The 21,473-nt window shown below is 41.2% G+C and overlaps 1 protein-coding gene across 2 annotated transcripts; it reads right to left on the bottom strand.

Moving 5' to 3' along the window:
- Positions 1-119: 119 nt before the first annotated feature.
- palm1b (paralemmin 1b) lies at positions 120-17,593 on the bottom strand. Of its 2 annotated transcripts, none has more exons than XM_031559868.2 (7): positions 17,183-17,593; positions 11,605-11,650; positions 10,552-10,632; positions 3,138-3,265; positions 2,943-3,003; positions 2,728-2,749; positions 120-1,902 (listed from the first exon to the last, which is right to left on the bottom strand). In XM_031559868.2, the coding sequence occupies exons 2-7, from the start codon at positions 11,647-11,649 to the stop codon at positions 1,493-1,495; spliced, it is 747 nt and encodes a 248-aa protein (XP_031415728.1). In that variant the 5' UTR covers position 11,650; positions 17,183-17,593; the 3' UTR covers positions 120-1,492. The 2 variants fall into 2 exon arrangements, with proteins under 2 accessions (XP_031415728.1, XP_031415727.1); XM_031559867.2 differs by having other exon boundaries at positions 120-1,905; positions 17,183-17,590.
- Between the last annotated feature and the right edge of the window lie 3,880 nt (positions 17,594-21,473).

The following is a 21,473-nucleotide window of genomic DNA, read 5'->3' as shown; positions in this document are numbered from 1 at the left end:
TCAATCTGAATCTGGCAGGCTTCTGGCAATAAATTAATTAATGTATGTATGAATGAATGTAATACAAAATAAAACTAGTGGTGTGGATTATTACACATGAATGCAATATCACAACATTGTTGTAAACAAACATATTTATTATTTATCCTGATTTAACACATGGACCAAAACAGGCATTGGTCAGACCAATAAAGCACCTATATTACTGATGACATACATATTTGAAATCCACAGACATTGTGTTTCACGCAAGTACAAAGTAACCTAAATCAGAGCAGCAGCATCACTGTGACTGCACGACTGTACATTTGGAACATCCATGGGTGTTTGTTCTGGAATGTTAGAGACATCTTATAGCCCTGATATTGTTTTGTGTGGACAGAGGAGAAGTTGGAATATTGGTGCCAATAAAAATCCCTGTAATTTAGCTTGCTGCACTTTTTTTTAGAGAGCTCTGTTGAATAGGCTAATGCTTAACAAAAATGTAAGTGCAGTCTCCTGTATAGATTTATATTTATAATATTTTTACGAAAGAAGAGACACAAATAGTATTAATCAAAGGCAGTCAGGCCAACAACAATACCACCATTAAACAACAAAAATGTGTCTACCCACTGCACATAATATGGATAAAAGTGGTTAAATGGATGAATAATTGTCCTTGTGAAGCTTTCAGCAATTTGGAGATTTCAAGGAATGGTGCACATATCTGTTTGCTGCTCATCTGACAAACATTATTGCCAGAAAGACTGTTTATGCTGTATAAATTATATGCTGTATGAACCGGCTGTAAATGGTGTAGAATATATTGGTATTCATGATCCTTCATCTCTATCTGTATACAAATGATGCAGTCTCAAAGTGAACAGGCATACAATATTCCATATTCATAACAACTTTGCACTATGGTGACTGCAAATTAATATGTGATAGGACAGAAACTCTACCAGTGCTCACTGTGGCTGGAGATGAATGAGAAAACAAGTACAAACACAGAAATTAACAAACAACATTGTAGGCGTGATACATTATTACAGTAACAATAATTTCATTGTAATGATAAAGAATGCAGGAAAGAGATAAATAATCATTTAGAGAGATGAGCTTGTCCTTCTTTTGTTTAAATAACCAAAAATAACAACCAAAGAGAGTTCACATTGTCTCATCACAATGAATGTAAAAAAGGCAGTTGTCTTTTTGTTTGAAAGATCAACATCAGGTAGAAGGTCTTTCCTACATTCTGCTGTTCCAGACTTCAAGCAATAATACTGACTTTCATTAGATTATATAATTAAAATATATGTATATAAATGTCACGACAGAAAAATAGAAAAATATTACTTAAAATAAAAAAGAAAATACATATCGACACCAAACCAATAACAAGTATACAGAGTATACTGCAGAGTTTTTTTGTTTTGTTGTGGCATTGTGGTTTGTTCTGTTTCATTTCCATAAGAGTCTGATCGTCCATATTGGTGAGTGAGTCTGCTCACATGATGGAGCAGCACTTGCAGGACTTCTTCTCTTTCTCCTTTTCCTCATCTGTCTTGTCTCCCTTCTCCGTGGCCTCCTCCTGGCCCTTCTCCTTCTCGGCGGCACTGCCGTTGGGCGGCGCTTGCCCCTTCGCTCCCTCGTTGGGAGCTTTGCTCTCTCCGTCCTCGATGACCACGAACTCAGCCTTCACCGTGTTTCCATCCAGCCCCAGGGCTTTCTCTGTCTCGGCCTCATCCTCCACATTCTTGTAGCCCATGAACACCATGGTGACGGGATGCTCCGCCGAGGCGTTCTCAATGGCGGAGTCAGGGTTAGTGCACTGCAGTTTTGCCTCAATGCCCATGATGTGCTTTTTGCCAGTTGAATCTCCTGTGGCATTGGGACTAGGTTGCTGAACACCATTCTCTACTAGAGGGGGGAAGAGTAACAAAGGCTCTGGTTAATGTGATATCAGGTAAAAGGCAAAAAAAAGACAAAACACTCAGCTGGGCAAAGACACTTAAACACTGGTGGTGGTTACATAATTGTGCATGTGTAATTATCCAGAAGACATTATCAGTGACATGGCAAGGTTTGAATGAAAACAACAGACGTGCACAACAGTTCTGCATCATCAGTGTACCAAACATTCTCAAGTTGGATCTTTATGACAAGCAGAGTGCACAACACCTTTTTTTTAATTGGCTAAATAAATGCTGCAGTATCTGTATCTAAATGTGCACGCTTTGTCTGGCACCACCACTTGCTCCACTCAGCAAAAATAGATCAGAGGCTTTGATTTTGGGAGCCCAACAATCTAATGTCTATTTCTACCTGGGCCAACAAAGAGTCACCGGCTCCTTTAGATCTAACCTCAAATATCTCATTCACAGTATACAGTCACTTAGTATACAGTCAGCCCTTAGAAAGAAGATGCAGGATCAGTGATGAAATGATCCCAGGACAGGGTCCCTTAATAAAAATGTCCTCTAAAATTGAAATGTAACATAGATAATGGTAAATAACACTGACTATAGCTCAAAGTATATATAATAATAATGCTTTAAAAGCTTTTCCTGGTCATGTTGGTGTTTTCTTCGTGTTTTGTTACAACCGTGACCTGATGGATTAAATTACATTAGTGATCAATTGTGTAGAGCAACCCTCTTTCAACCTCTTCCCACGATGATGAGTTCACAATTGGGCTTGACTGATGGGGTGAAAAAAAAAGACATGAATGTCCAGTCTCACCTTTCACCGAGTCTCCATTTGCCTAAAACAGAGAAGAAATACAAAAGTGCATACAGTCATGGTCCCATTGACACACTGTTAATGACCTACATTAGATCACTATGATCATTAGTAAACACTGCACATTACTAACACGTCACATGTTCTGAACTATCAGGATGCAAGATTGCGTGAGCTATCTGGCATGTTTGTGTAGACGCTGCTGCTTTACTCACATCTCCAGTGGGTTTTTTAGCGGGCACACCCGTTTCCAGTTCATCCAGTTCCTGTTCCAGTCTATGACCAAAATTTGATTTAAATGAGAAGCTGAATGCGCATTTAACATTATTACACTCTAGTGCGAAGATGACCTAAGATGTGAAGCTTTGCAGAAGTGGTTTAAAGGTTCCACATTTAAAGGTTCCACTTGCCTTACAACAGAGTGCTCCAAAAGTTTGGTCTTGATTTCATCGGCCCGCAAGCGCTGCTGGGTCTCATCTTCCTCTGCACCACCAGAGGGCGCTCCATCCAGCAGCCACCTCTCTCTCAGTCCTTTGGACTGAATAAAGGAAGGCATGGGTTTGGTATTTGAACTCAGCAGCAGAGGTAGACAAGTGTACTGCTCCCTAGCACATGAGTTACACAAAATAATACAGTAAAAGAGGTATACAATTTCAAAACAAACAAAAGAGTGTCTTAAACAATGATACATTGTCTTAAACTTACTTTACATTAACCCATTTCAGCACCAACCTCAGTGTATATATGACACAGTTCAACATTAGAAATTAACAACAGCAACAAAATTCTGAATCACAGCCGTGAGGATATCCTTTACCAACCCCACTCTCAATCGTGTCATATTGCTTAAATGTGTGCATATAAAAGTAGTGATAAATGGAAACATAAAAAAAAACATGTGAATCCAAACATATCACAGATGTAGATTTGTGTGTGATGAGCATTGACCAAATAACACAATGGTTTTCTGTTATTTTTTTAGATTTAAGAATGACAAACCATGTTTAAACTGCAACTCAAATGTGCCCCTCAGGCCCTCTGATAAAAAAAATGAGCGTGATACTTGTATTCTTGAAAAGTTGCTTTTTTGGCTGAGCTATTTGACTATGACCCATTATTATAGCTAACACTGATTTTAAATCAAGACTGATAACAAGCTCTCAAAAGGCACAAAGTCTCTCAGAGGGCTTTGTTCCAAGATGAGCTCTAGTACATTTGATGTATTTGCTCTTAGCTTCACTGTGTACTCTCTAAGCACTGACTATATCCCCTTGACAAAACATTAGCTGTCTATTAACTTCTCTGGGCGCTCTCTCCCTCCACAGATTTGCTAATACATGCCAAACTTAGTGCAAGTGAGTGAGGCATAATGACAGACACGTGCTTAACACAGGCACTCAGCCAGTTCCCCGGCCTCAGCACTCACACACACACACACACTCACGAACACACACACACACACACACACACACACACACACACACACACACACACAGACACACACACTGACAGTCCCTAAGCAGAAGGCCAAAAATATATCCCACTATTGCTGTTACAAATCCCTGGATGTATGAATACAACATTACGTGTTTGAATGGTTTTCCCCATGAGGGAATCCCTAGAATCCCCTCACAGAATGATAACTGTGTACCTTATCATGACAAAATACAGTGCTTGACAAAGCCTAGGTAGAAAAGACCCACTCAGCTGCCGCATGTGAGATGACTAGCATTACTGGCAGAGGCTAAATGCCTGCTGAAGTGGTTGGGCTGCTGGTGTAAGAGCACTCTACAGGGACAGAATGAGATTCTAATCACTGAAAGTCAAGGGAAATGGACAGAGAAGGAGGACTGAGGAGGCACATGGACTGCTGAAGTATTTTAACAGGTCGATTGCTTTTGTATTCTGCCTCTCCTCTTCTCTTTGTCCCCATTATGTACATTAGGAGACATTAATGATTGATGTTGTCTACACACACAGCAAAAACATTATCTCTCCCTTCATAATTGGCAATATGGATCTATCTAATGTAATGTTAATGGGACGTGCACTGTGATCAGCACTTAGGGAAAGTGCTATATTCTAGCATTCCGCAAAGCTCTCTCTGAGCACTACATTACCCAGGCTGCATCGGCGTCTGTGACATAAGCCAAAGAGCAGCCTGGCTCCCCACCCCAACTATGAGATAAGGAACACTGGCAAAGTGACAGTGACATGCTGACATCCAAAATTCACAACAATCCAGACTCACAATTGTAGCAGAAAATAGCCTGGAAGCAACCTGAGAGTACTTGCAGAGCTGCTCAGTTTGTTCTCTGAAAGCAAAATCATACAAGATCTAAAGAAAACCATAAAATACATAAAAACATGAAGGACATAAAAAAAAGATCAACATTCATGTAGACATGGTTTACTACAAGAATGTAATTCTTACAGGACATTTAAAATTAGTTTTCCAGCTTCTGTCATAGTTCGGAACAACTTTGTGTTCTTGTGCATTTGAAGCATCGAATGTAAGCCTACATGTCCCAAAGTATGTTTTGACAAACCACAAGCACACAGAATCTTACCACTGCCAATAATGAAGAGCACACACTTCTTTTGAATGGCAGTAGTAGTCACTGCAAAGGAAGTTAGTTTGTGTGCCCCCACCTGCTTAGCTGGCTGTTTGTAATCCCTCATTGAATTTGCATTGATTTCACTTTGGCCTAGTTTGCTGCATCCTATCATTTTCTGGTTGATGAATGCACATATGACTAAAACTTTGAGAATTAATAGAGGGGTATAAACAGACTCAGCAAATAACATTCCACTCAGTGGTGTTCCTTCCAAGCCAGTGCTGCCGTCAGAATAAGCACTGAATAAAAACACCTCTGCGTAGACCCTCTAAAAGAGATCTGGCACATGTTGATGCTGATGGACCCGAGCCACTCCTATTCAAATCCTTGAAGTGCTTTATTGTACCTCAGAAAATAGCCTCCAGCCATTTACATTTAGTCATTTAGCAGACGCTTTTATCCAAAGCGACTTACATATGTGCGACTTACAATGTATACACATTTTTACATTTACACTGATGGCACACTGCACATCAGGAGCAATTAGGGGTTCAGTGTCTTGCTCAAGGACGCTTCGACAGGGAATCGAACTAGCAACCTTCTGATTACTAGACGACTTCTCTACCTCCTGTACCACTGTCCAGCCATTACAAAATTCCCTGACATCCAGTAATGAAGTTACGCTCTTCTCAGCTTCTATGTTTCTCTGAAGGGGACAGTCATAAAGTAAACGACATGATACTGACTCTTCTGTGCTTGAGATTAGTGTTCCCTGCATCACCAATGTACCATCTGTACAGTAGGGATGCAACAAGACCCGATACCTTTCTACCAAGTCAATGCCAAAATTCTGAAAATGTGACAGTACTCGTTCTTCTACAATACCGCAGGTACCTGGGATGCAATTCTCCTTGACCTGGCAGGGAAGCATATACGCCTACAAGTGTTCTAGTCTGCCGTTAAATGCCAAAGGAAGAAATAGAAGAACGCCTACCAGCATAGAACATTAATCTAAAAAAAAAGGGAAAAAAATAACTTTTTAGATGATCAGTGGCGTGGAATTAACAACAAAAATAAGATGGCGACAAGTGCTGCTGCAGCGACAGCTCCGCCTCAGCTCGTTGAGAAGAAAAAGAGTGCGAGTTGGGCAAGGAAGTACTTCGAGTTCAAGGAGGATCATCAGGGAGTAATAATAGATTAGCAAAAGCAAATAGGGAAACGGTGCCATGGTACATTTCAGACCAAGGGAGGAAACACTTCCAATTTAGCAAAGCACCTCAAAGACAGGCATCCAGTTCTATTCAAAGACTTCAAGGTGAGTGAGTTTTAGTTCATGTTGACGATACACTAACAATGTGTCCTTGTTATCCTTATACTGAAATACACCATACCATTATATTTGTTTGAGACAGGTGGCAGCTTGCTGTGTAGCCATCTATAATGGCTAAATTCTAAAGGCTACTGTGTTTAGACTAACATAATGTAACCATAGCTCGTAGTAATAGGCTACCGTCTTAACCATTCAATCTGGGTCACCTTTCCAGACCATTGGTCTGTCACCATGTCTGTAAATTTAAACGGCTGCTTGCACTCTGTGTATATAGAGGTGTGTGTGTGTGTGTGTTAGTACATTGTGTGTGCAGCCTCTTATTATAGCCATTGAGCTATACCTGATAACTTCCTTTCAGAGTTTCAGCTAGAAGAGGATGTCGACCAGGAGAGGCAGGAGCAAAGTCAGCAGACATACACAGCCAACCATATCGGAGGCTTTTCAGAGGCACAGAAAATAGGACAAAAACTCAGGGCAGTTGCTGAATTTGTATGCATGGATCAAGTTCCTGTCTACACTATAGAGAAGCAGGAACTTGCTTGAACAGCAAATGCTTGAGCAGTTCAACCATAGATATCAGCTATCAAATTGAAATGATTTCATGTACATAGTGATCCCCAAAATGTACACTGAAACTAGAGACCTCATCTCACCCCAGCATCTCAGAGGGAAACCATTTTATGCCTGCAATACTGATCTTGTCCCCCTGTCTGTACCCTAATGTTAAAAGTTGTCTGTTTTTATTTATTACTTGAAGGCTACATGCCATTTGTTGTTTTTTGTACTGTTCCAATATTTTAAATAAATCTGTGTATGTTGATGTACACAAGTAAGTTATTTATTTATTTTTACCGTGGTATTAAATTGGGTATCGAGAATCGTGGAATTTCACTTGTATTTGTATCGACTACTACATTTCTGGTATCGTGACATCCCTACTGTGCAGACGTCATTCATCTCTGTCTGACTTATGCTGACTGATGTATGTGGTTTATGTCATGAATCATCCTGACTTTACGTGTTGACTTTACTACCTGGTAAAAATGTTATGCCTTTTCCACTGCCAGTCTGTCACTTCCTAAGCGAATGCTTACAATAGCTCCCTGTGCAGGCTGCATGCTGAAATAAACTTCAAATCCTTGACCTCCTTGGTCCTTCTTCAAGTGTTGGCTGACTCAGAAACCATCAGTTGGCCCTTCGAAGTGGATGAGTGCTTCTCTCCAATCCTGTTACTGGGAGTGTAAGCGGACGCTCCGATCATTGCAACGGGACAGGTAAAGCACATTTTTGCTTACAAAATGTACAGATTTTTAGCCAGATTCTGTAGCAGTGTAGATCAATCCGTGCATTGGCTTGATTAATGGGAAGTCTCTGGTGCTTGTGTCACTGCACTACTGGGCAGAGGGCATCGAGTTCCAGGCTGATCCCTGGGCAGATATTAAATCTGGGTATAGGTGTTTTAGGCCTGCACTGTGTTGAGGGCATCGAGTTACCAGAGGGATCCCTGAGGCAGCCGATCTGCGCACTGGGCGGTTTTAGTACAGCGGGGCATCAAATGCCACCTTGACCCTCCCAGGGTGGGATATTATCAGATGGACCTTCAACGTTAAGAACCAGGGCTAAAATTACTGCATAGAAGTCCTAGCTAAAATTGGCTTTAGTTTTCATTATCAGGGCCTTGGGATTTATCTCAGTGTGCTGTGTGTGTGTCTTTTGTGTACGTCCCATGGGTTATGTGTATGTGTGTCAATCTTTGTTTTCCTGTGTGTGTCTTGTGTTGCTTTGTCACTGTCTTTTAAACACACACTTTGTCTCTCTTCCTTTCCATTCTCTTTCCTCTCTCCTCCACGGTGGACACAAAGGGCCCAGCCTGAGCATGAACATAAACAGTAGCCCCACATTTTTTAGGGCAGGCATGATACATGTACTAAACAATATTCACAAGCATATTAAGACTACAGTAGTACTTAATATACAACATTATACAACAGGCAATTTGACAATCCTGCAGGTCACGTAATATGGCTCAACCACTAGTAGCCAGTGGGGCCAGTGGGGTCGTTTGGTAACCACAAGTTACAGCAATTTTAATTGAACATGTACCCTAGCCTATAATAGCATTGCTCCCTGCCGACTCAGTCATCTGAGGTACAAGACACTTGTGAATACTGATGCCCAAACAGCATTTATATTTTTTACCAGTTCGGCCTCTCGTGTACATTTAGACTTTGTCTGCTAGTCCATAGTGATCGGTCATCACTGCTGTGTGCTACTTTTGCATTGTTATTGGTCAGTGAGCGCAGTGCAGGAACACGCATGTAGCACGCTCTCATGCACATCCAGAATGACCACAGAAACACAGGGCTGGTAAAAACGTTATGGATTTTTCTGATGGATTTGTCCCGGTATGCCAGATGACCAGTCTGTAGTGACCACACATAATCAACAGCATTATTCGGGCCCATAGTAAAGGTAGTGATGCCTATTCAAAACATCCCAGGCTGATTGTTGGGTGGCCACTGTCCGACAGTCGGATACGCCATTAAATAGTGAGGCAGGCAGATCTTTTCTACAATTATAGGCTATGTATTATGTGTTGCCTGGGAATTGTCTGAATTGACGAATCAGACACCACGAGGTGGTCTAAGAAGAAGGCACTTGACAAAGTGGCCCTAAGAAAAGGAAAGGAAAGAAAGAAAGGAAGAACTAAAATGAGTTTGTCTTGTTTTTGAAAAAGAGGGGGTAGCTACTTGACGACTGCACAGACACCTATTAGTCATGCCAGCAAAATCACAACACTGATGGACTTACTCTCACAGGCACCACCTAACAAATTGGCTGTATGCAAACAATCGCGCACATAGCACAGTGAACTGCAAGGAACAAGTCTTGTCTGCCTTGGCTGCATGTGTGTTTGTGTGAGAGGCTGTTATCTCTGCATGTGAAGGCCTTGAGAGCCAGATGGCAGAGAGAGAGAGAGAAAGAGAAAGAGAGAGAAAAAAAGTAGTGAAGTAGATGAAGATCAAATTCTGATGACTGTTTTGACATTGAAAGCATGATATCACACGTCACTGTTGCTGACAGCATGTTAACCCTGTTGCTGTCCCTCACCTTCTGTGTCTGTGTGCTTTACAAGAGGGTAGATTTAGCCAATTTTAGAAAAAGATTGGGGCCATTGTATCACATTACTACTAATCAAGGCCAAGTCTCCAACTGTTTGGCCCCCTACCAATGCTCTGTAAGAACAGAGAAACATCCGTCCCGCAAGCCTGTGGGGTACATGTGACGGTGACATGACATGACGGTGACGGTTGCTCAGTGATGGATTTAACTACGGAAAACGTGAGCTCATTCCCAAAAGTTTCTATGCCATCTCTCCAGATGTGCTTCCGAAGCAGAAAACGAAACAAGTGGCGTCCAGCACAACAATGCACTGCAGCCTTGGCTTGGGGACATGAACGTCTCCTCCCCGGAAAACAGGAAACTGCTGCTGCTGCGGCAGCCAGCCCCCACCCACGTCCAGCGGGGCCCCTGAAAACTCACAAAATCACTCTCACGTAACAAACCTCAACACTGTAGCTGAAAATAGATCAATCAGTCCTCGAGGGGGGGGGGGGGGGGGGGGGTCGGGCTGAGCGAGATCATTATTACGCCGCGCCGCACCCAAAAGAGCACAACTTCTGCTTTTCTCGGCTGGAGCCTCTGGTGTGAAGACTGCCTTCACATTCATCTCCCCACCAGAGTTCACATTAGTGTGCCCTCCACTAATGCCTCCTGTCCAAATTCCAATTACTGCTGAACACCACCTCAGATATAGGCCACTCTATGAACTGCAAGGCCATTACAGAAATGGTGTCCTCAGAGCCCTTTGAGTAGTGTAGGCACTCACAGTGATTTCTGTGTGCTGTGATGGCTTGCTTACTCGCTGTACAGTACCTTGAGGTGCTGGAGCTGTCTGCGGTCTTCCTCGAGCTGCCTCCTCTTGTTCTCGATCTCCGCCTGCCTCTTCCTCTTCTCCTGAGAGAGAGAGAGAGAGAGAGAAAGAGAGAGAGAGAGAGAGAGAGAGAGCATAATGAGGTTCTGTGGGACCCTACCACTCATTATGAGCTCCGGGAGGTGTACACCTCTTCTGCTCCCAGGGCTAACGCGTTTGAAGTTGTCTGCTTGATTTGAGCTTTCTGACTGCTATGTCCTTGCCATAGAATGTAGAGTTTAGGCGACTCCTATTTTCACCGAACAACTAAACTACAGCTGTCCAATTCTGTGATATGAACATGGGATTATCTGCTTGCAAGTCTTTTTTGGTTTCGAACCAAATGTCTGCCTTTGCATCTGCTCCAGAAGATTATGCTTCAAGAGTGGACTCGTTTATAATCTTAGTCCTTTGAGATATTTAAACATTTTGCCGGAGATGATGTATTATGGCTATTGCTGACAAAATAGGTTAATCCTGCTCCTTGTTTAAATACATACAGATATACAATATTTACATTGAAATTTATGTCATATACATTTGAAATAGAGGGAAAGTAAAATAAAAATGTCCTTGCCTATAACAAACAGCTGCTTGTAAATCTCGTCTGATACAGCACTGCTCTCCTCCATACATTATTCATAGAAGCAAATAGTTTAGTGACATTTGGAGGTTAGGTACTACGCTCGCTCTGTCTGTAGTATTAGAGATAGGAAACAGAGAGTGTCCTTGGAATGGGTAAATACAGTGCCTTATTTATGTTCAGTCGCCATCCCATATGTCGCTTAAGTGACACTTTATTACACATCCACTTAGAGCACAAGAGAATATAAAAGCTGTTTTAGAGACTCATTCCTAGTTTTCGATATCAATTCTGTCTAAAAGAGTAACGGACTGTGTCGCTCTTTTAAACACTAAAGCTATTTGTTTAACTACAAGATAACATATTACATTGTTATAACAGATTCGTAAACATCATGAAAACGTGACCTGTTTAGGAGGAGCTTGGAACTTACCCCTATGGCCTGGAGACGCTCCTCCTGTGTCAAATTCTCCGACATCCTGGACAGCAAGGGGAGGGAATGAGTGTCATCAGTGTTAGTGTAAAATAAAACTGCAGTATGTAACTTCCTTTCACATTTGATTGGCTCAGAATATCCTCTTTTATTTACAACTTCAAGTCTTAGTAACTCAGGGACAGAAATATTAAATTATGTATTAAATATTCTATATCAAATATTGCAGATTGACTGAAAAGCGTCAAATGATCATTCTCTCTCTTTAACAAACTCGCCCACACGTCTACATCCGTGTGTGAACCAGAGAGAAAGAGAGCTATGAGAGGCATGACTGTTAACTTTCATGACTGTTAACAGCCTTTTGCATTCCTTCCTAAATTGATTCCAGAAATCCTGCGCAAGTTGTCCCATGGGCAAGGCCCACATTACAGGAGAATCCCAGGAAACTCAAACAGGAAAAATCCTATAAAGAATAATAAATAGATGAAAATATCCTCCAATCATAGATTTGCAGTTATTACATGAGCTCAACTCTCCTTCTACTTGCGTAAGGATTTGGAACATATCATAACTTTGAAGTACTTTGCAGTGCAGCCCTATAAAGATGTGACACATACCGAGACAATAATCGTTATTGAAGTGACTTAAATGCAAATGAGAACAGAACAGAAAGTAGGGCAATGTAGACAGTACCTGGACATGGTCAGACATGAATTAAATTAACCTAATGGGCATTGATACCAAATCCTACTAGATTCACAAAGACCACTGAAAAAAAAGCCTTGGCCCAAGATACCGGTGTGGAAAGGGTACAGAAAATTAGGTCAACCAGAAAATGGATAGATGAACAAGGCAAAGGCCAAGTTGAGGATGGCACAATGATGTCTTTTGTAGCATTTAGTTTTATAGCTGTGGGTTTGGCTCGTTCCACAGAGAAGGCCTCTTTTACTTGAGAAATGGCTGAGAGGGAAAAGATAGCCAGCTGATCAGCAGCTTCAACAGCCCACCCAAGCTGGAGGAGTCACAAGTTCATGCCCAAAGAACAAAGTGCCAAATGTTTATGGAGAGGCTCTCCCTCTCGTCCACTCTTTGTTAACACATTTTACACCCAGGGAACCACTCACAAAAGAACTGATCGTGCTAGGCAAAATCAGAGCACTCTTCCTGGGTTACATGCTAGGAATAGTGGAACTATCATGCACACTTCAATCTTCAAGGTCTGTACGAGCCTGGGGTGGGCTGAACCCATAACGGTGTATCTTAGCATTGGGCAAAGACTTTGAAAGTTAACCTTACTAAAGTTGTTTACTTTTCTACGCATTTCTATGAGTTCTCCAGAGAGAAATCTTCCTATGTATGCCTTAAGAGGCTGAATCCATGTTTCTGGAATTGGCATTCATGGTATGATGGTGCAGGTGATCATTATTAGAAAGAACATCAAGAAAGAAGAAATACTTTGCAAGTCAAAATAAAACATTTACCAAATAAGGATAGTTGTAGACTTATTATAGATTTTATACCAATGTTTTATTTTTTTATTTTTTTATTTACCAAGGTACAAAATATAATGCAACACGTATCTTGGTGTTACATCTCAGTCAGTGCATATACATCCAGACACTAACACAACATTTTTGTTTGATCTGAAAACTGTGTTAACGTGTAGCTAAGAGTGGTCCAGACCAACCTTATGAAACTATCTCTTAGAGAAGGTACACCTCAGCTATTGACATTCTAGGAAACACCTTGGAAGAAGCTTAAGATATAATTTACCAATGACGTAGCATTAACTAGGCTTTGAGAAACCCACCCCTGTGTATTGGAGACAATATTCTTAGTTAGTTAAAGACTAGAGTGGTTTGGTTTCCAGACATGCAACTGAATAAACTGATTATATATGCACGCTAATGGAGCATTATCAACATAGCAGTGACAGAGGCACTGGCTAGACTTCTACTCACTGACCTTCAGTAAAGTGATCTGTGGGACATTTAGGAAACTAAAGGTCAACAAGCTGCACGGTTAAATGGATTGGACATATGATTGTAATTGATGTGTTGCTAATTTCTCATCTTGAGATAGAATTGGTCCTCATCCAAAGGGATTATGCTCTCATCCACATTTTCACAGGAACTACTTAATCTGACTCCTAAATTGAGAAGTCTAATCAGACTAATCTGGGATTATCCTAAACAAACATAAGAAAAACACTGGATTAGGACATGCTAAGTAAAACAACATAGTTTGAAATCTGATTCCAAGTTAATTTTCTCAAAAAGTACGTAAAATAAAAACATGAAAAGAAAGACATTCAAAGTCAAACTACATTTCCTTTTGTTCTCCCTACAAAAAAAAAAATCAATAGTGTTCCCTTGCAGAGAAACGTTAGTGTTCAACAAAAACAACATTCTAACCAACATCATCTAATCTCTATTTAGTGTTGTGTGAAGGCAGTAATCAGTATATACCCTCTTTCAACAGGACAATGCCTCCAAGGCAGGGCTCAACCCAAGGCAGGGCTCAACCCATTGAAAATGTTACTAATGCCAGAAGAGATGAATAACTGTTCAAATGTTATTCTGAAAGGTTTCTTTTTGTTACAAGGTTGCATGCAACTACTTCTACTCCCTGTGGAAGGAAAGGAGTATTTTTACTTAACCACAAGGCTTTTTACTTATGGAAGAAGCACAACACTGACCCCTAACATTCACAAGTATCCATTTAATATGAATGAACTTGAGGGATTTTAAATGGATCATGTGAATTTCCAACATGCTTTTTATATCTTATGATTGCAGTCACCCACAGGCAAAAGTCAAAATGAAAACAAACGCAGCAAAGGAAATGAACATCTTTTCTGATTGTGATGTTGAAATTCGGAGCGATTAAACAACTACTCAACACAACAATGTACTAAATATAGACTTTGTGGGTATAAAATATTTTAGTTACAATCTTTTGGTTCTTCTGCTTCAGCCCCTCCCTCCCTGAACTTGATTTACAACTCATTAGGCGGTCTTGTTACATCAATCTAAATGTGAGAGAGGGAAGACTGATACCTGCTTGGGTAAACTCTTTGGAACTGTAATTCCAACTATGTGTCGTGCCTCTGCACTATCAACAATACCTCAACTGGCACAACTCACTAAGAGCATCCACAGTACATCAGCTCCCTTCTGACAGGGATAGCCTATGGGAACTTAAAATGGGCACTTCTGTAATTCTCATATTCTCCATGGTATAAATGGAGGATACCTTATAGCCTTCCATGATTCACAGTGCAACAGGAGCTGTAGAGAGGTATTCAAGGGACATGCTCTGGTGAAATATATGGCAGCGTGGTTTGAGAGCATTAATAAAGAATGTTTTGAAGGTCCATGGTGTTTGGTGTTGTGTGGTACGAGGGGCTGTGTGCTGTATCTGAAGAGGGGGAGTGCTGGAGGGGTAAAAGGAGATGCAGTATGCAAACAGCTGCTATCACTCCAAAGATAAGTATCAGCCCTGTCTTTCAACCAGTTAGTTCTAGTCTTGTTTTTACACACTGGTGAATTTCACAAGTTATAACTCTGACAACAACTGAAGTTATAACTGCTTGGATACACCCCTGACATCCTGACTCACAATCATAAACTCACAAATGTGGAACAATTCATGGAAAAAAAAAACATTGTGCACAGAGCAGGAGTGTAAGGGATGGGCTTCTGGAAACACTCCTGGCCTGTCAGTGGTCCAAGCTTCAGTCAGCTGCAGAGAACTGATAGAGGCTGGATGAGATATGGGTGGAGGGGCTTAGGACATCAATGGACAGAGTCAAATGGTTTCCAGCTTTAACACTTGGTGGAGATTAATGGCCAGAGGCCAGAGCCACTGAATGCCCATACTGTCAGATGCAATGAGAGAAGAGCAGCATCATCATGGCAGATTTCTGAACATTCAAATAATCTATGGGAGGTTTTCATGGAAAGACAAGGCCATTCTTAGTCAACCTTGTATTCCATGATCTGTGGTCAGTTGACGTATGTTCTGTTTTATGTCATGCTTGACAGTTCTAATCTCTTTTACCAGGACCTAGTTTCCAAGAATTTGTATTTGCTCTTAATTTGCTCTACACGTGCATATTGAAAAAAAAGTCCCACTGAAAGAATTTAGCCTGCATCTTAAATGATTGTCTGAGGATGACCCTTGACAGACTGTTTATCAGGGGTCGCATAAAAGCAATAGGGGAGAAAAAACAAGAGTGTCAAGGGCCTCCCGCGATCCAGCATGAGACGCCTGGTATACCTACGCATTGAACACGCTATGTGTCATACCAAATGTAGGCTTATTGGTGGGATTTGACTTGTACACATTATTGAGATCACCATTAACAAAAAAAGAGGGATGGTTAGGGTAAGGATGTCCCACGAAATAAAAATGCCTGTAGGAAAAGACAAATATCATATTTCCTCTAGCGGACTAGCAATGATATGAAAATAAAACCTATTCAATAGATGAAAAAGAACTCTATGACATGAAATATCAGTGTGACACCCCCCTCCCCCGCCTTCATAAAAGGACTGAAAGAAATTCATATTACACAACAATACACATTATCTACTTGTCAATATTGCTTTGGTCTGGATTTCCTGAGCCCCACTGACCTAGTCTTTCAATGTCCACTGATGCGTTACTTCACTTGTAGCCTACATTTACTGGCAGTGACCCTGACACTGCTATACTGTGTGTTACAGCATGCTCCGTCCTAATGCACTTCAATAGCCAACAATCTCACCATTTCCGACCGGAGATATAGAATAGGACGCACTATTGAGTTGGTTGCGTTCTTGAATTATAAGTGCAACCAAGCATCAACAACAGAAGCCACAAAATAACAAAACAACATATATCTCAGGGGAACCACCCTATGACTGCGAGTCTATACGGCCATGTTGGAGCATCGGCACAGCCATGAAATCTGGTGTTCTCACCGACACACACCCATCGACCAACAGCCTACGCCTCATGCCCCGACCATATGCGACACGTGAAGTGTCGAAAGGACGAAGAACTGGTAAAAAAAATACTGTGGGTTGTCCATGCATGACAAAATATGTCTAAAATACGCCTACACGGACATTAAATGAAGCGCTATAAATGTCTCTTTGCAGACATTATACCATTAACCCATCTGTGAATCATAATATTAGTACAGTACAGGCTCTCTCTGTTGCCTCTGCTTGCAGCCTATTTTCAAACTGTTCTCATTCTTAGATTAAATGTAAACCGAGAGGCTGAGAGAAATCCCACCATATTGTCAACAGATGAAATACACTGTGCCATGCAGACATACGTAATAATGAAAACATTCGCTAACGCACGCAGCATCTCTTCCAGCCAAGATGCTGCGAAGAAGACAGGCTTAGGCAACATTTACCTTAAAACCTTATATTCGAGCCAGTTAGATGCGAGGTTAAATCGTACATTATTTAGCATTTCTACTGTAAGAGCAACGTGCCATTAGGTGTACAGACCTATGTTAAGTCGGTGAGCCATAAAGGTATTTAATAACAGCGAGCAATTGAAGAGGGATACTTACTCAGTATTACGTTTGTCAAAAACTCTGCCAAATAAACGTTCGTCGTGTAAAGATACGATGTAGCCTATGTCACTGTTTCTAATATATTTAATTATTTAAATCAATCTCCAAAACACTGTTTATATTCTGGATCCCTCTTTGCCACCTCCCATCTGGTGTGGCCACTGAGACGGCTGTTTTGAGGGGAGCAGTGCTCAACCCGTCAATGTAGACAGTAGACTATCCTTCCTAGACGTAGCCTTCCTCACATAGCACAGTGCATATAAGTTGTGACCAACGCCGAACCCAGAGGTATCCTGATGACTTCACACTGCCCTTTGTTTCCCGCTCGACTCCGCGATTGCCTGCAGCGCAATGTCTGGTAGCCACTCTCCTGAACAGCGTATAGGGGAAATGGCCTGGCACGCCTCCCCCTGGAGATGCGTGAAATCTTTCATAATGGTGGAGGACAGTGGAGCAGATCAGCAAATGGGTCACCCTGTATGATATAGATGCGTTCCTCGTCGTGATTTAAATATACGCGCATGTGTCCCCCCCAAATATTATGCTAGTTAATATGAAATAAATGTATGATATGCTGCTTATTGTTCCTTGATGCGCAGACAATACTGAAATAGAAATATTAACCGCTGTCCTTATCGAGGAATGTAGGCTACCAATGCAGATTTGGACATATTCTAACTTCTCGTAGGCTTCTATAGGATACCTGAATGCCGAAGAGTAAAGGGGATAGTTTATGCGTTTACCATTCATTATGGTTGTCCTGTGCAGGCCTGAAAACTAATTTTACCCACGGCCATTGGGGTCATTAGAATGAACCTGCCCCCTTACCCCTATTTTTCACCGGTCTCTCTCGCTCTACGTTTTCACTCCAAATTGAAATCTGCTGCCCAAGACAGAACTCGTAAAATACCCCAAATAATTTAGGTGAGCAGCAAAAGAAATCACAACGTCACAATGCGCCCTCTGGTGTTTAGTGCTTAGCCTAGCAGTCAGTACAATTACAGGAAATTGCAGGACAAAAAAAACCTACACCACATTTTTACGAAATTACGAAGTATATTTTCAGAGACCTGGTATAACACTCCATTTGAACTACATTAACAACAATCTTCTAACGTTATCTTTATTTTCTTCAAAACAGTGTCCAGCTGTCGGCTACACAGCAGGCTATAATAACCATTATTATTCTTAAGTGGACATGGCCTTTCTCCGTCTTTTCCCAGTGCTATTAAAATAACCCTATGCAACAGTCAGCCACTTTTTGGGGGATGTTTTCGTTGGTTGTTTCGTTGGTAGTTTTGGTATCATCTCCACATTCATTTTAATGGTATGTGATCATGATATGACAAACAATGATATGTGCCGCTCCCATTAGCCTTCCAGAATATGCACTATGCAGTTCTGTGTTCAGGGCTGGAACACCCTGCAAAAATGTAAGAGAAGTTTTCACAACAATGCCAACTGTATTGCCAAAAGACACCAGTGAGCATGTTTGCAAGCTTTTATCAGTGCCAAATAGACTTTTGGTGGTGTATGCAAGAGTTTTGCATTCCTTTTAAATAAGTAGCTTACTAGTGTCAGACCAAATCTCCTTACTGCTGCTTTAAGAGATCCAGTTGAGTGAACAGGTTACGTTGTTGTGTCCCTAGGTCGTTGTCCTCTGTCCTTCAATACAGTCCCAACCTCTATAGAGTCCCTCAAGGCTGATTGTGTAAAACCTTCAGGCTCATGAATGCAGTCATTAAACTGAATGACAAACCTGATCACCACCAGTGATACAGTATATTCACTAATTATGATGGTAATATAATCTTGCCTGTCAATACAAGGCTATGTTGCTGGTTTGGTCCTTGACTGTACTTGCAGGCCTCAAGTTACTCACTGACTTATTCCTTAGTTAAGGTATGAAAACAGGTGTGAAAATGCCCACACCATTTTAAACAAGCTGTCCAGTATATCTGTTTCCTTTTTTCTTTTCTTTTTTATGTTTTCTCTTCTTTTTATGTCATACTCATCATCATGTCAGAGGTAAATGTACTTACGGTAAATGTATGTTTCTCATTGACCCATCCTTTGGTCTTTTAGGTATGGAAATGCCCGTTTGTTCACTTGGTGAGGGTCTTCTTTGCTGTCATGGAAACGTACACGCTGCAAGGCCTTAGTAATCTGGAGCTTGTCTCCAATATCCCACCTAACTAGAGGCCTGTCTGATAATAGCAGCTTAGACAGCTGTCTTACCTTTCCCTGGATTTTCCTCCCACGGTAGGATCATAAATATGATCCCTGGTAATTGTCTTGTTTCCTGAGGTCTCCATCGGTCCTGAAACTCAATAAGCAGGCCTCTTCTTTTCACTCTCAAACTATTTTTGTTTTCCACCTACACCCTTTCAGAAAACCTGTCCAGTAGTTCTACGGAGATGGTAATTTCTGTCTAGGGTGTTTCTCAGATTTAGTGATGATTCTCTTCAATGTCCTCTTGCTGGGTGGGCCACTGTGTGTTTCGCTGCAGGAGCAGGATGAAGAGGAAACAAGAACAGACCGGACAGTCGGATCTGTGAAGTACTCTACTATTTTCCCAAGTGTTCTCCTTGGTTGGCTGCAGATCTCCTTGCTTTATTGGTTCTGTGTGATGTACTTGATATTTGGAAGATTATGTTTTTCCTGAATGACCCAATACAGTTTTGTAAGTGTCTTTTATGACACTCAGTGTCACATATGTCTTGGGTTATGGATATGATCGATATTATTGAAGATCAGCGTCACAATGCATACAAAATATCACAAAATATATAGCGACACACAATTTGTTATTGAGAAATGCATACAAAATGTTATAGAAATTACTTTATAAAAGATTATTAAAGCCTTATAAGCAAATGTCCTCTTATTGAGCTAGAATTTGAGTTTGTTTAATTTGACAGTTGTCATCGAATCTCTAACCCTGAAGCCATGAGCACTATGGGGCCGTCTGGAGAGTAATTAGAATCACTTCCCTGTGTTGGCCAGCAGAGGGCATAAACACACCACTGCTGGTAAGCTTCCACACATTCATTCTCCAATCCAGCCAGAGGAGCTATACTTAACTAGGGTGACCAGGTGTCCAGCGTTGCGTTGTATTGCACAGCATTTTGACATTTTGCATCCCGCATATTGAGATAATGGCCCACGTTTTCACTGATCATTTGATTTTTAATGGTCAGAAATAAGAAGATATGGATGCTTTTACCCACCCGGCATTTGAGCCACTTATGCCGTGGCGGTTTGGGTTCTACTCTAATTAATAGCGCTACGTCAAAAGCAGCAATCAGGGACACGTGCAGCCCTGGCAAAACGTAGCAAGACGTTTAAACGGAAACGGTAGTACGTTGAACACTCTGTTGTGTTACCAAGCTTTGCAACCAGGGCAGCTGAGAAGGCAATTCTTTACGAAGAATTTTCGGAGCTTGATAAAATCGGTTTTATTTTTATTTTTATTCAACTGTTAATTCTTATCTTGCATTTGTAAGTGACTGCAGTTCAGATCCATTATGCTTTGATTTGCCTTTGATGGGCATGTACTGGCCAATGATTTCTATCAACAAAGACGTTGCAAAATTAGGGTGCCTTTGGGATGACAAACAGCACTATGCTCATTATATCTTTCATATAGCAAAAGCTGTTGCCTATATTGTATGGCTTAACTGGTGTGCTATGGAACCCACTAGAGGACAAGGTATAGGTGTGTATGAGCTGAAAGGCAGAATTCAAATGTTTCTTACTCAATTCATACCAAAAATACACTGGGGCAGTGGGGCGGATCCGGACCGTTCCTTAGCCCAAACTCACCTTGCCCGAAAGTGGCCCGGATAGCATTAGACACCTGCGGCAGATATGGGCCAGCACGGGCTCTGCTCCATTTCAGGATGGTCCTCCGCATTCCACATGCAGCACAGATCTGCTAACCAGATCTCAGCCAGCTCTACCGGCTTCATCGTCGGCATTTTAAAATAATGTACTATACTGGCCAAGTAATTATGTTACTTTTTTCCAATAGCTCAATTTGTAGGCTAATGTAGATAGCTAATACCAAACACATTAGAAAGAACCCTTTACACAGAACTATTTTTAGTCCTTTTTTTAAATAGGATAACCTGTCTGTAAAAGTACACTAGCCTACTTTCCATTGTGAACTTGAGGAGGAATTCCACCGTTTCAATTGATATTCAATTATCTCCACGGTTGATCTGAAAGTGGAAGACAAAGTAAAGATCATATCATCAAAGCATAACCTACTTCTCGTCGAAACAGT

Source organism: Clupea harengus, chromosome 22 (genome assembly GCF_900700415.2).
Source record: "Clupea harengus chromosome 22, Ch_v2.0.2, whole genome shotgun sequence".
NCBI classification, from domain to species: domain Eukaryota; kingdom Metazoa; phylum Chordata; class Actinopteri; order Clupeiformes; family Clupeidae; genus Clupea; species Clupea harengus.
The sequence above is the reverse complement of the archived record's forward strand: the minus strand, read 5'-3'. Positions and strand labels throughout refer to the sequence as shown.